This window comes from Macrosteles quadrilineatus, unplaced genomic scaffold, assembly GCF_028750875.1.
Source record: "Macrosteles quadrilineatus isolate MER2022 unplaced genomic scaffold, UCM_ALF_1.0 Scaffold_64__1_contigs__length_664444, whole genome shotgun sequence".
NCBI lineage: Eukaryota > Metazoa > Arthropoda > Insecta > Hemiptera > Cicadellidae > Macrosteles > Macrosteles quadrilineatus.
In genome coordinates this window covers 236560-250807 of record NW_026542657.1, presented here as the reverse complement: position 1 = coordinate 250807, position 14248 = coordinate 236560, and the positions used below count along the sequence as shown (strand labels likewise).

The following is a 14248-nucleotide window of genomic DNA, read 5'->3' as shown; positions in this document are numbered from 1 at the left end:
TAAATAATAACTTGCAAACCCATATCATAGAACATAGAACACTAAATACAGCTCAACAAGTACATATTTTCAATCCTTTGGGTGCTTTAATCCGTTGCCAACCTTGTTTCGGGTTAGGACATTGCTTGATAGGCCCTAAGCAGAGAATATGCTATATAATGCTTTGCCTGCCTTTGGTTTCAGTCTGTCAATTGAACAAACTAATTTGATAAATCGTTTACAAAACAATGCATTAAGATTTGTATATGATTTGAGAAAATTTGACCACATATCTTCCTTCAGAAAGCAAAGTGGGATGTTGCCTGTGCAGACGGAATGTTTGTTAGAGACTGTGGCTATTGTTCATAGGGTCACCAACACTAGCAGACCGACTTATCTGAAAGATAAGTTAAAAATTAGGAGAGATGTGAGAGAGAGGAGTACAAGACAGGATGGCCTGCTGCACTTGCCTCGCGTCCAGTTAGAAGTTAGAATATTGTAAAAAGGATTTTCTTTTTTTGCTCCTCAGAAATACAACCAACTGCCAGAGAATGTAAAAAAACTTAGTTATAAAGCTTTTCGACCGAACTCCAAAAAATGTCTTTTGTAAATATAAGTTAAGGTGTTAGTTAATAAGTCATTTATTGTTATTGTAATATTTCTTTTGTATGTATTGACTTGAGTAGTTTTGAAAAACAGTATTGTTACTGAAAACCGCTTTAAATAAAAGACGTTTTATTATTATTATTATTAATAGTCACCTCAATCTTCCATTTCATGAAATCCGTCAAATCTTTAGAATCCCGAATCCCACTTTTAATTAACAAAAACAACATGCACAACGATATACCACATCTATGTTTTTTACTAACAAACAATTTATTCGCCTATATTGACTTATCTAGAAAATAAGATTGTGTTTACTAAAGGACAACCACAGAGAACATTGAAGTCTCATGGAATAAAAATACCCAGACCACCTTATTGGCAAGGAAAAAAAACAAGTGATGTTGACTCAACAAACAACAAACAACAACAACAGAACAAAACAAGCAGAAGATAAGATAACAAACAGCAATTATCTTATCTTAACTTAACCTTATTATTAACAGATTATTGTAAAAATGATAAGCAGTTAGTTACGGACGGTGTAAGGCCTGTTACTTTTAATTTTTTTCTCGTGCATAATAGTTAACTGAATTTATAATTTTTTAAAGATTTAGATGAAACATTTGGTTTTGGATATTGTATTGTATTGTACTAATTGCATTTCAGTTTTAAGAAATTGGTCTATTATAGCCTAACTCTAACCTAAAAGGCTATCATTTGATCTGTTCACTGTTTTTAAAACTAACTAAATGTCACTTTTGAAAATGTGTGACAGTGATGTTCGCCAGGCATTAAAATGCATACTAAGCAAAGTAGAATCTGCATACCAGAATAAAATACAGGTAAGTTTAGTCAGTTTGGTCATGAGATCTTTGCTCTGTGATCATTTGGGGGTACAGTTTCTTAACTGGGCTATGCTATTATCGATTGAAACTATCGATTCGATTTCAATCGATATTAGCATAGCCCAGTTAAGAAACTGTACCCTCATTTGGGACTCCCTATTTTGTTGACCCTGGTCCACAAATTCAATACAACTGGTTAACTTAAATAACCACTAGGATATTTACAGCTGCAGTCCCGCTTATTTACACAAAACTTGGAACAAAGCTTATAACTTAAGTTATGTTAATTCCATCGTGTAAGTAGGCCCTAGCCTAAATTAATCGGTAACAAAACCTAACCTAACAAAACAATGCCTACATTCCACAAGAACGAAGGAGTCACCCCTCAGCAAATGTTGCCTGTAAATATAAAACAAGTACTGGTGCTAACGGCACGCTTTTCTGGCGATAGGCCTATTGAACTTAGTAGCATTCTGATCTTACCCTAATAAAAATTACATTTACTTGTTCAGGATGAAATCCCGAACAAGTTGAGTAAGTAGGCCTAAGCTTACCCACAATTTTACGGGTTTTTCTGATTTCCTGGGTAAACGGGTCGTTTCTGCAAAAAAACAACAATCGATTTTGGATCAGCTTGAAATTTAGGATTTTTTTTGGAGAAAAGAAAATTCTTTTATGGATGAGGTCCGGAGGAGGATATAAGTTAAGTTAGGCCTAATTAGCCTAATTACTCCCAAAACTTTTGTAAAAAGGTGAAGGTTAAACTTAAGTTAAGTTACAGTTTCCTAACTGGGTTAAAACTTATGGTAAGTTACCTACTATCGATTGAAAATATCAATTGGATTATCATAAACCTTCATTTGATTTTTTTAGCAAATTTCCCATATAGGGAATAAGTTATTACCGTACCGCAGGTCTCATGGTAAGACCTTGACCCGGGACCGATTTACTTTTTCGTTCTGAGGTCCCCAGAGGCCAAAAACACAATTTGTCAAATTCATATACCGGTATTGGCCTATATATATTTAGGGGGAGAGTGGGGCACATTGAACACTTTTTAAACTTTAATTTTTTAATAGGTGAATTTATGTGTTTTTAATAAAAACATTATTAGCCTACATTTAGTTGTAAAATAATGTTAGCTTTAATTTAGTTATTTTTTAAACCCTCCAAGTTAACATGTTAATGTGCATCTGTTTTCACAAAGGTATGCAAATCGTTCAAAAGAACCCCACTGGTGTTTTTGTACCATAGACCCTACTAAAAGTACCCCACTGGTGGGGTACTTTTGAACAAGAAGTGGGGTACAATTGAACACACTAATTAAGTAAAATGAAATTTTTTATTTTACAAAAATTGTTATGCATGTGAGTTGATAAAAACAGCTCTTATTTCTATTGGAACTAATTCTTCATTAAATGTTTTAGATTCACATTATTTGTAGCTAAATTTTACAAGGTAATAGCAAAATTATATTCGTTTGCTACACGTGCAGTTCTCACACTCATTGTTGGTTGAGGAAGCTTAATAGTCTTAAATTATTATTATTATTACTGTCTTATTTATTTATTCCAACGGCAATATCACCAATTTACAATGTGGATTCAAGAAGCCTATGTGGTAACAACATGCATTTTAACAGAAAACTTAACAACTAACTTAAATCTATGGCAGGAGCAGAGCAACATTGGTAACAGGAAATATAATCTTGACTAGGAAAGCAATAATTTAACAATGAAGTACAAAATAATTGTGAAAAAGCAATAACAAAAGGTAAGAATTCGGACTGACAATACAGTTAAACAATCGATCAGCAAAAGCAAGATAAATCTTTGGCTAGGAAAGCTATAATATAACAATGAAGTCGAAATAGAATATGAAAAAGCAATAACAATAGTAAATATTTGATCCAACAAAACAGTATTAAACAAACGATAACATAACTCAAACATAAATAAATTTACAGAAAACGAAAAAGATAGCAAATGACGAATAACAACGGTCCGACACACTAGGTTTCATTGGCAGGGGACCAGGATGCGGCCGCAGAACGCCTGATGGCTGCTAGGCTGTCATGAAAAAGGTCCACTGAAGCCGAGACGTAGTTGCCGGAATGCATGAGCCTTGGAATAGGGCTGTTCTGGAGGTAACTTCTTCCTGCATGCTCCAGCTCAAATAAACGCTGCTCCCTAGTCCTGATGGTGGGCACTCTGAAATTCATCTTCTCCAGGAGGTAAGGACAAACTACCTTGCTGTTGAGGAGCTTGTAGAGGAAGGACACATCTGCTACTCGTCTTCTACATGATAATGGCTGCAGCCCGTAGGATTCTGAGATGACATCAATGGGGACTTCTAAGTAGTTGAACCCCTCTCGGCGTCCCAGGAACCTGATGAATCGTCTTTGGACTGACTCTAGCTGATCTGTGAGGCCGAGTTGTAAAGGAGACCATACAACCGAAGCATACTCAAGTAGCTGACGGACAAGGGACTTGTATAAGATGGTAGCTGCTACGGAATCCAGCCCGTGATTTACCGTCCGAATAACCAGGCCAAGGGTGCGGCAGGCCCTGGCACATATGTCACCAATGTGGTGTCCAAACTCAAAGGAGGAATCAATCGTGACCCCAAGATCCTTCATGCGACTGCATCTCTCCAGCCGGTTCCCAACCAAGGCATAGTCGTATTCAATGACGTTGATCCGGCTATAAGTTATCACTTTGGTTTTAGCTTGATTGATGTACATCCCGTTCGTTGAGCACCATTGATGAACACTCTCTAAAGCTACCTGTAGCAGTAAACAGTCATGACGTGATTTCACCTCCTTGAACAATTTGATGTCGTCAGCGAAAAAGAGGAAAGGAATATCAATGACGTCTTTAATATCATTGATAAATACTGAAAACAGAAGTGGTCCCAGATGTGATCCCTGGGGAACACCAGAGCTTGCGATGAATCCTGAGGATCGATGGGAAGAAAACTGAGTGATTAACATGCGGTCAGCCAAGTAGCTCTCGAACCAGTTCAGCATGGTACCAATTATCCCATAGCTTTCAAGCTTTGCCAGGAGGAGGTGGTGGTTGATCTTGTCAAATGCCTTGCTGAAGTCAATGTAAATTGCATCCACTTGACACCGGTGGTTGAAGGCACACATTACTTGACTCTGGAAGGAAAGAAGGTTGGTGACGGTTGATTTACCTGGGGAGAAGCCGTGTTGTTCTTCTATTAAGACATTCTTGAATAGAGGTTGTAAGATGTCCAGTATCAAGCTCTCAAAGACCTTGCTTAGATCTGACAAGATCACGATTGGTCGGTAGTTCGTGACCATTTGCCTATCACCACTCTTAAATATGGGTATAACATATCCCCGTTTCAATACTGCTGGAAAGATACCATGTTCCAGACTGAGATTGAAGAGAAAGTGCAAGTAGGAAACTAGCTCTGAGTGGCAGTATTTTAGAACTCCCGGAGTCACCTCATCAGGACCACAGGATTTTGAAGGGTCAAGCCTCATGAGCTTGTTGTCTATTTCTATAGCTGACACTGAACAACTAGCCAGAACGAAGGACGTTTTGTCAGCTAGCGGTGTGTAGGCGATGTGAGTTGAATGAGAGTAGACCGAGGAAAAGTAACTTGCAAAAGCTCACACATCTCATTTGGGCGGAACGTAGTTGTAGTACCATCTCCCATCACAGAGGGATCCACCGATGTTCTATCAAGTTGCTTCAAGAAACTCCAAAACACTTTAACATTAGAGCTGATGGTAGAGTTAACATAACCGATGTATCTGGAACGACAATCCCTGGCCATCGCTTTACAGTGGGCCCGTACTCTGCAGAAACGTTCATACACAATATGGTCATGTGATTCCTTGTATTGCCTGTGTAGCGACTTTTTAAGTACAACTAAATCCTTTAGCTCTTTGGAGAACCAGCGAGGGAAAGCAGAAAGTCCTATTCTTTTCCAAGGAGAGTGGAATCTGATATAATCACTAAGTTGGTTGCAGCAGCTGGAGAAAGCAGAATCAATGTCAGTGCAGTCGCGGTCCAGGTTTATAACACCATTCTTCAGGTCGTTTTTCACTGCTTCGAGGTTGGGCCTCTTGGTGTTCCGGATGTAGGAAGTGTTCTTAGTTGGTGCTCTGCTGTAGCCTGTCACTCTAGACAGGCTGTGCCCGCTGGAAATTTTATAATTTTGAAGTCAGCGTACTCACTTTGTATGCCTCTTAACTTTTTTATTTTTTTTTTTAGAACTAACGTAAATATTGGAGAACTATCGAGAACTAACGATTGGTATATAGATATAAGCATTTTTATTTAGAAAACTGTGCCCGCTGGAAATTCTATAATTGTGAAGTTGGCGTTCCCACTTTTTATGCTTTGTAACTTTTTTATTTTTTGAGAACTAACGTAAATATATGAGAACTATTGAGAACTAACAAAGAACTAACTATTGGGGTATAGATATAAGCATTTATAGTCAGAAAACGGTGCCCGCTGGAAATTGTATAGTTGTGAAGTTAGCGTACCCACTTTGTATGCCTCGTAACTTTTTCATTTGTTGAGAACTAACGTAAATATTGGGGAACTATCGAGAACTAACGAAGAACTAACGATTGGTATATAGATATAGGCATTTATAGTCAGAAAACTGTGCCCGCTGGAAATTGTACAATTGTGAAGTTAGCCCACTTTGTATGCCTCATAATTTTTTTATTGTTTGAGAACTAACAAAAAAAATTGAGAACTATCGAGGACTAACGAAGAACTAACGATTGATATATAGATGTAAACGTTTCTCATCAGAAAACGGCGCGCGCTAGAACCCGGAAGTGTGAAGTTAGCGTACCCACTTATTATCGGCTATAACTTTTTTATTTTTTGAGAACTAACGAAAAAATTTGGGAACTATCGAGAACTGATTTCCTGTTAAGTTCTTAAAAAAAGTTTTGGCGAACTCATTTAACGATGAACTAACGATTGGTATGATCAAAAGTGGATACGCTAATATGGGTACGCCAACTTCACGGACCTCTAGATTTCTCATCCTTATGGATCAGCTGAGGACAATTAATTTTGCTGTTAGTTCTGTCCAGTGTACTTTAGAGGTTGTGTTTTGTAACAATTTGTTTCTTGTTACTTCAGCCATTTAAAAACTCAATTAACCAAATTAAACGATGTAATCATAAACAATAACTCGTCCCCTAGTTATATAACCGAAAAGTAAAGCAAAAATCACAAAATTAACCGTAAAATAATAGAAACAAAATTTTGTTGACACTAGTAATCAGTGTCCCCAACATGAACTAGACATGAAAAAAGATTACCTTCAAAATTTACAAGAAAGTCAAGAAGCCCCCTTTTGTTGATTAGTCTATGGTTGTATTTACCAGTGTAATAACCAAGTTATATGTAGTTGTTTAAATTCCAACTGCTTATATTTTGCCATGTAGTAGGCCTTCTTAGAACACGATTAAATTATTTTGCTGATCTGACAAAATAGGCTACATCTTTAGTTAGACTTAGTAACTGAGATTTATTTTACTAACCAAAATAATAAACTTTAAAAAATCTGGCTACAAAATTAATATGGGGATGGAATGTCTAGTTGTATTAATAGTCAAAGCTATTATGTTCTTAAAAACATGAATTTAAAATAGAATTTTCTTTCCAATAGAGCATACTATTAATGCCCTTTATCACAATATTTTTGTAGGGAAGACGATGCAGTAGCTGCTTAAGTGACATTGAATTGTCCATTAAACAATACTAGCCGTACTCACTGAAATTGAGTTAAAAATTTTAACAGTTTGATTTATGTGATAGCCGTGTTTCTCGTGCATTAATGCAAGCATAAAGGCTACGTAGCTGACATTTATGTTACTGCTTTTTAGATGCGATAGTGTTAACAAATTTTGAAATTCTATGGCTGAATTTCGTAAATTGATTTTCGCATTCAAATTATTCCCATCCACTTCTAGGTATCGGTAGCGGCATTGACTCTTGACGATCAATATTATTCTCGATACACATACCAATGTTCCAGAATCGGTGGCATCGAGAATCGGCACATCCCTACCGGAAAGATTCAAGTACAGTATCTATTTCTTCTTTTCCTGTCTTTTTGCGCCGTCTTTATGCTGAGTAATCAGCTGATATGATACAGCATAATTTTGCTGTTGTATGCTAACCACAACACAAGTCACTACGCAGACGATGTTGTTACCATGGATAAAACATACTATTACTATACACTACAACAACGTAACTGAACTTACAAATAGACTACAGTAGGTTGTATGCCTTTATAAACACAGTTCTCTAGTTTGGAAAATGTAAACAAAACGTTACGAAGAACATTTGATAACTTCTAACAAGTAACAATATTTTTTTGTATTTTTTAAGAGAGAAGGGGCGCCTCTTCGGACTTTTAAAAGGCTTTTAAAAGTCTGAGGTGAGAGATTTAAAAGTAAATATTGATTGATGGTATCCATGGTGACAAAGAACAAACCTACAAAGTTTAAAAATGTAAACAAGCAGAACTAACTGTCAAATGAATTTTGATTTCACAATTGATTCCACACAGCTGGTTCAAACATCTATATATTAATTACGTAAGCCGATTCTTTGCGTCAAAATTGTGGGCGAATGGAAAGTCGTAGAACGACGGGAGAGGGCTCAAATTAAAGGTCTCGATCCCGTGACGGCGGGAAAATTAGTGAAATTCCCAAAATCTTAATGCAAAATTAGATATAACGTAAAATTTTCTCTATAAGAATAGCATTAGAAGGCGTTTGGAAACTGCTGATTTTTGTTTACTTCAATACAGCTGATCGTGATTTATCATTAAGCAAGTAAGCAATATTACATTTAAATTAGTCAAGAAGAGCTCATGAAAAAGTGTCAGAAGTTGGCCGACACAAAGTTGAACACTGAAGACTTATAAGAAGATACTTATAATCACTCATTATTCACTGTAAACATACAGCTCATAACAAGTACAAGTACAAGACAAGCACTCACAACAAAATGAATAACGGCGGTAAAATTCTAGCTACTCAACTGGCTACTAGGTTTGGTGGCCAGTGCGTCGCCAGCTACTGTCACTGGCGACGTCGCCAGGCTACCTCGTCTAATAGGGGCCTAATATGTTCACCTCAGAATTTTTAGAGCCAAAGGGGCAAAGCCTACGGTCAGTATCGAAATGTGAATAGTCCTATAATGGTACTTGGTATGGTAGCTATATTTATAATTTAAGCCCAGTTGGTTCAGTAGTTTTTGCACCTATTAGTAATACACATACAGACAGACACCATTAGATTTTTATATAATAGTATAGATAATAAACATAATAAATAACAAATTATCCTTATATATAATTCTGTAAGACAAAATTTTTACCGGAAAATTGTGGATGTCTGGTAAGTCACAGAAAAGTGGGAGGGGTCTTAAATTAAAGGTCTTGACCCCAGGGACTCAGGAAAAATAGTAGAATTCCCATAAAGTTACCAGAAAACGAGATATAACGTAAAATGTCCTCCACAAGAATAGCATTAGAAGCCATTTACTGCTGATTTTTATTTACTTCAATACAGCTGATCTTCATTTATCATTAAGCCAGTAAGCAATAATACATTTGGATTACTCATTTGCCTGTCAATTCTACAATGTAATGTATAATTGTTCTCCAAGGGGGTCCATGGAAGCTAGCGGCCATTTTCATTTGCCCGCCATAACAGCAATGTTAATTTCGTTAATTTCAAACAGCCGCTGAAGAGCTATTTACCATCTCAATATATTTTTTCAAGCACAAGAGTGATTTAAATATCTAGGATACTGAGAGATTAGAAATTGTCTTTGTCGTTTTTGAATTGTTTAACGAGTTAGAACGTCTAGGCTCCAAGGACTCTTAACTACGACTATCTGCAGTACTATCCTGATAATTAGACCAATTCGTATATACCAAGGCAAAAATGAGGTTCGGATTCCACTATAAACTGTAGGTCCCTTAGTTGCCATTAGCTCTATGGGCTATTAATTAACAGCTGTGCCTAAGGAATATGTCGGCCTTAGTTACTAACAAGACTACAAGATCGCGCCACTCATCCTACACTCATCTCCATTCATACTTGGCTTAAAATACCTACTTTGTGTGGTCGCCATTTCATCGAAAAATAAAGTTAGGGCCTAAGTAAAGTATTAACATTCATGGTCTCCGTCGCTTTTTCCTTTATGCAAGTTCCACTTCACTATCTTAAACTGGTTCCTTTGAATGCTTCCTTTTAACTCTGAGGAATATAAAAAAGTCTAGTAGAGTAGGGTTAATGCTCAAACATAGGGATCCCATTCTTGGCCAAAAATGACTTAGGCTAGGGCCACACTTGGCGACTTTGTCGCGGCGACAATGAATGAATGTGCGTATCATTAAATTAAATGGAGGCGGCCACACTAAGTGACTCACGACCAAACTGTTTTTCAATAAAGTGTACATATGCTTTCTACTCTTTCTAGTAATGTTAATTTTCAGGGTCTACCGGATATAAAACCCAGATTAGTGGCAGTGAGTAAAACTAAACCAAAGGAGCTAATATTTGCTGCATATGATTGTGGTCAGAGACACTTTGGTGAAAACTATGTTCAAGAGTTGGTTGAGAAAAGTAATGATGCAGAGGTGAGTTAAAATTATGCTAATTTTTAGCAAATTCCTTAGGGAATAAGCTATTACCGTAGGTCTCATGGTGCTACCTATAACGGGGCCCATATACTCTTTCAATTTGATGTCTAGGCCTACAAAAGAAGCCAAGAATACCATAGGGTGAGACAAAAAAATTAATAAAAATTTATGTTAATTGTACAGGTAAAGCATAGCAATTAAATAATTCTTCTTATAAAGAATTTTTTTTATATAATACAATTCTTTATAATTTCGTAGTAGTTATTACATTATGAATATTGAATTAGGCTACTTGAATAGGTAAATTCATAATGCATAAGTTACCGATTTTTGTGATAAGTTACCGATGACGTTAATTGTGATAGTTGTGATACTAGATACAGTAATGGAACACCTGTTTAACATATGATAATAATAATAATGCAAATATTTTTGTTGTTTTTATTTCAGTTATTTGAGCAAATTTTTAGTAGTTGAACAATTTAAGGGGGGAGATGAATTAATCATATAACAATAATTATAATAACATTAGCAATGTTAATTAATTCATCTACATTCAAATGCCGATATCCACCTCAACTCCCAGAAAATCAATTCAACAACTTGAGGCCTAAACAATCATAGTATCAAAAATAGTACCTGGGGACCGAGCTTTGCTCGGGGAAAATTATTCGTTTACTCTGAAAAGTATTGCAGATACATTAATCCACTCCCAATCTCCACACTGCTCACCTTCACTACTTACTTCACCACTCCCTACGTCGTGGACCTGTTTGCCCTCCTTCCCTGTACCATTTTAGAATTGCAGATACATGAATGCCACAGACAGTTCCCACACTCAGCACTGCTAGCATTAAACATGAAATATCAACAACCACAGATAGCTCAGAGGTAATGTAAGGGGTTCACAGTCTTGAGGACCCGGGTCAAGACCCGGTGGGGGAAGATAATTTTGATTCTAGTTTTTTCTCAAAATTTGTTTTTTTGAACTATTTAATCAAAATGCTCAACTGATATATATGCATTTCATACAAAATCTTTATTATTTTGTGTTTATGTAGGATATGCCCATGGGTTGGTTGGTCCTATGTGAAAACAATTTTTAACTTGTTGCAAAGTCAATTTTAAAATTGTTGTAAAATTGTTGCAATATAGTTGTAAAACAATTTTTGAACTATTTTAAATTTTGCCGGTTGTCAACTATACTCATATTAATAACAGTTTTAATATAAGTTTAAAATTGATATAAAAAAAAAAAATTTCTCGTTTTTCTGCTACTTGGGTTATGAAAAAAGTTGCTTTAAAACATAATCTATTTCTTTAATTTGTTCATAGTTAATACTAGCTGTGTGCCCGCACGGGGATCTTAAAGTAGTCAGTTGAAACCTTCTTATATTAAGAAAAGCAGTTGGTTTGCATATTTGCAGATATGCTGGCAAAACTATTTTATATAAACCTTCGCAAATACAGTATCTGACAGTTCAAGCCAAAATAAATGCTTCACAATTAAATGTCACCCAGATCGTGTTGGTCCATATGTTAAATCCAATGATTAAACTAAAAAAATGCTTTATAGATCCATGAGGCATAGCCCTAAGGTAGGCCTATAAGGTTTCTATAGGTTTCGCCTCCTAACGTATGACACTGCGGAGGGCCCGCGGACGATGAGTGTCACTTCTGGTGCTGCCCAAGGTTCCATACTCGGCCCAGACCTCTGGAACGTCGCTTATGACAGCCTTCTGAGGTCTGAAATGCCTGAGGAAACAGTCTTGGTTGGGTACGCAGACGACGTTGCAGCTTTGATAGCTGCACGTAGCGTTGAGCTGGCTCAGCTAAAGCTAAACCGAGTTATGCGTACCATAAACGCATGGATGGCAGACCACGGTCTCTCGCTTGCTCTGAGCAAAACCGAGATCGTGATTTTGACAAAAAAACGGATTGACAACATCGTGCCGTTGAGGGTGGAAGCCGTCGAGGTTCAAACTGTTCGTTCTGCCAAGTATCTTGGGGTCATGGTAGACAGCAAGCTTAGCTGGCGGGATCAGATCTTCCGTACAGCGGACAAGGCCGCTAGGGTGGTTTCTTCTCTTAGCCGGTTGATGGCCAATGTCGGAGGGCCTCGGTCCAATCGTAGAAGGCTGTTAATGTCTTCGGTCCAGTCCGTACTCTTGTACGGTGCGGAGGTGTGGGCAGACGCACTAAATAAGGAGGCATACAGGATGCGGCTCGCCCGAGTGCAGCGTCAGGCAGCACTGAGGGTAGCATCTGCCTACCGAACAGTGTCCGAGCTCGCCGTCCTGGTGATTGCTGGAGTCATCCCCGTCAAACTTTTGACTGATACAGCAAGTCCAACCTTGGGTTGATTGGCGGTACGGAGAGGTGGACTTCTACCTCACCCAATTTCTGACGGGACACGGCTTTTTCCGGTCGTACCTGTTCAGGATGGGCAAAGCCGTGTCACCCGACTGCATATACTGCCCAGGCATTCTCGATGACGTGGAACATACATTTTTCCACTGCCAGCGCTGGGAAAGGCCCCGCCTGGAGGCTCAACAATTAATATTACTGCTGTCGGTGGACACGGTCATACCGATTATGACGGAGGGTGAGGACAATTGGACCTGTGTGTCACATTATATCCAGGGTATTCTCCGCGCCAAGAAGATCAACCTTGACCGGGATGCGGTTGTAGGTCATTAAGAATCGAAATGCCAGAAACGGTGCGAGCCCTGAGGGCTTAGGTCACATGTTGGCCTGACTTGAAGTAATGTGACAAACAATTCCAGGTCTGTGTCCAACAGAGTAGAGGGGGTTTTTTAGTGAGTAGTCTGACAATTTTCAGGAGTCTCACATTACAGGCTGGCTACCTGTGTGCGTAAAAGCATTTTCCCTCCTCTCCCTGAAAAAAAAGGTAGGCCTATAATTGAAAGTTACTTTCCACAATGGTTAAACATATTTAAAGTACTACATCAACCTCACCATTAAACACTTTATTCCGGTTAACATTTTCATTATCAAAGGTGCTCTAGTCCATTCCGTGAAACACTGAGAAATAAGGACATTAATGCATTACCAACAGACATACACACAAAAATACAGAATTTAATGAAGGAATTTGCTACGCTTTAAGCATAACGAAGTAGGCCTACATATAAAATTAGTATTTGAAATCTTTGTTAATGTCATTAAATTTTATCATAACAATTTGTATTTGCTTGGACCGAAGATGACCCGAAATGTTATCGAAATTGCGGCTTACTATATAAAAGTACATAGACGATTTAGATTGGTAATTCAGAATAAAAATTATCAAAATAGACCACGAACTATTGATACATAAACAACGTAAAGGCATTGGCGTCGTCAGCATCAACACTTTGGGGGGGACAAATGGGGGTCCTCCGGGGGGCTTGGGAGGTGCTCCACACCCCCCAATAAGGCAGGGGGTTTGGGGGTCCTCCCCCGGGAAAATTTGGAATATTCAAAGCCGTTTGGTGACTTTCTAAAGCCATTTTTAACACCTAAAACCGTGCCCAACTGTCCATAAACTCCCATTTCACCTGTTGTTTGTCATGAGCAAATAGACATCATAAAAATTAAACTATGACGATCGTATTAATGAATTTCAAAACACACTGTAGACTATGGTCATATTCTCCTAAAAGCCGTTGGGTGACTTTCTACAGCCAGTTTTAACGTCTAGAACTGTGTGCAAAACCTCACATTTCCTTATTTATTTGTCATGAATAAGTAGACATTCTTAAAACTAACTATGACGATTGCATTCATAAATCTCAAAGCATACGCTACGATTGTGTGGATAGGCTACGGCCGTATCCTCACAAAAGCTGTTTACTGACTTTCTAAAGCCATTATTAATGTCTATATCTGTGTCCAACTGTCCAAAAACCTCCCGTTTCACTCGTTATTTCTTTGTCTTTGTCATGAGCAAGTAGACATTTTAAAAATCAAACTATGACGAACTTGCATTCATGAATTTCAAAACATAGGCCTACTGTAGACTACGAAGCCATATCTCCTAAAAGCCTTAGAACTGTGCCCAATTGTCATAACACCTTCCATTTCAATATGCCATGCAAGCAAGTAGACACGTTTTTTAACCTTACGTTTTTCTCCATTTCATA

General features: G+C 37.7%; 1 protein-coding gene across 3 annotated transcripts in view; it reads left to right on the top strand.

Annotated features, from left to right (window-relative positions):
- LOC128981969 (pyridoxal phosphate homeostasis protein-like) overlaps window positions 1-14248 on the top strand; it is a 113280-nt gene that overhangs the window by 24237 nt on the left and 74795 nt on the right. For 2 of the 3 annotated variants that reach the window (XM_054400991.1, XM_054400989.1), the window contains exon 2: window positions 9957-10100. In XM_054400991.1, the coding sequence (XP_054256966.1) occupies window positions 9957-10100 (144 nt within the window). Of the gene's footprint in view, window positions 1-1035; window positions 1431-9956; window positions 10101-14248 lie in introns of those variants that run through there. The other variant, XM_054400990.1, reaches the window with a different exon arrangement.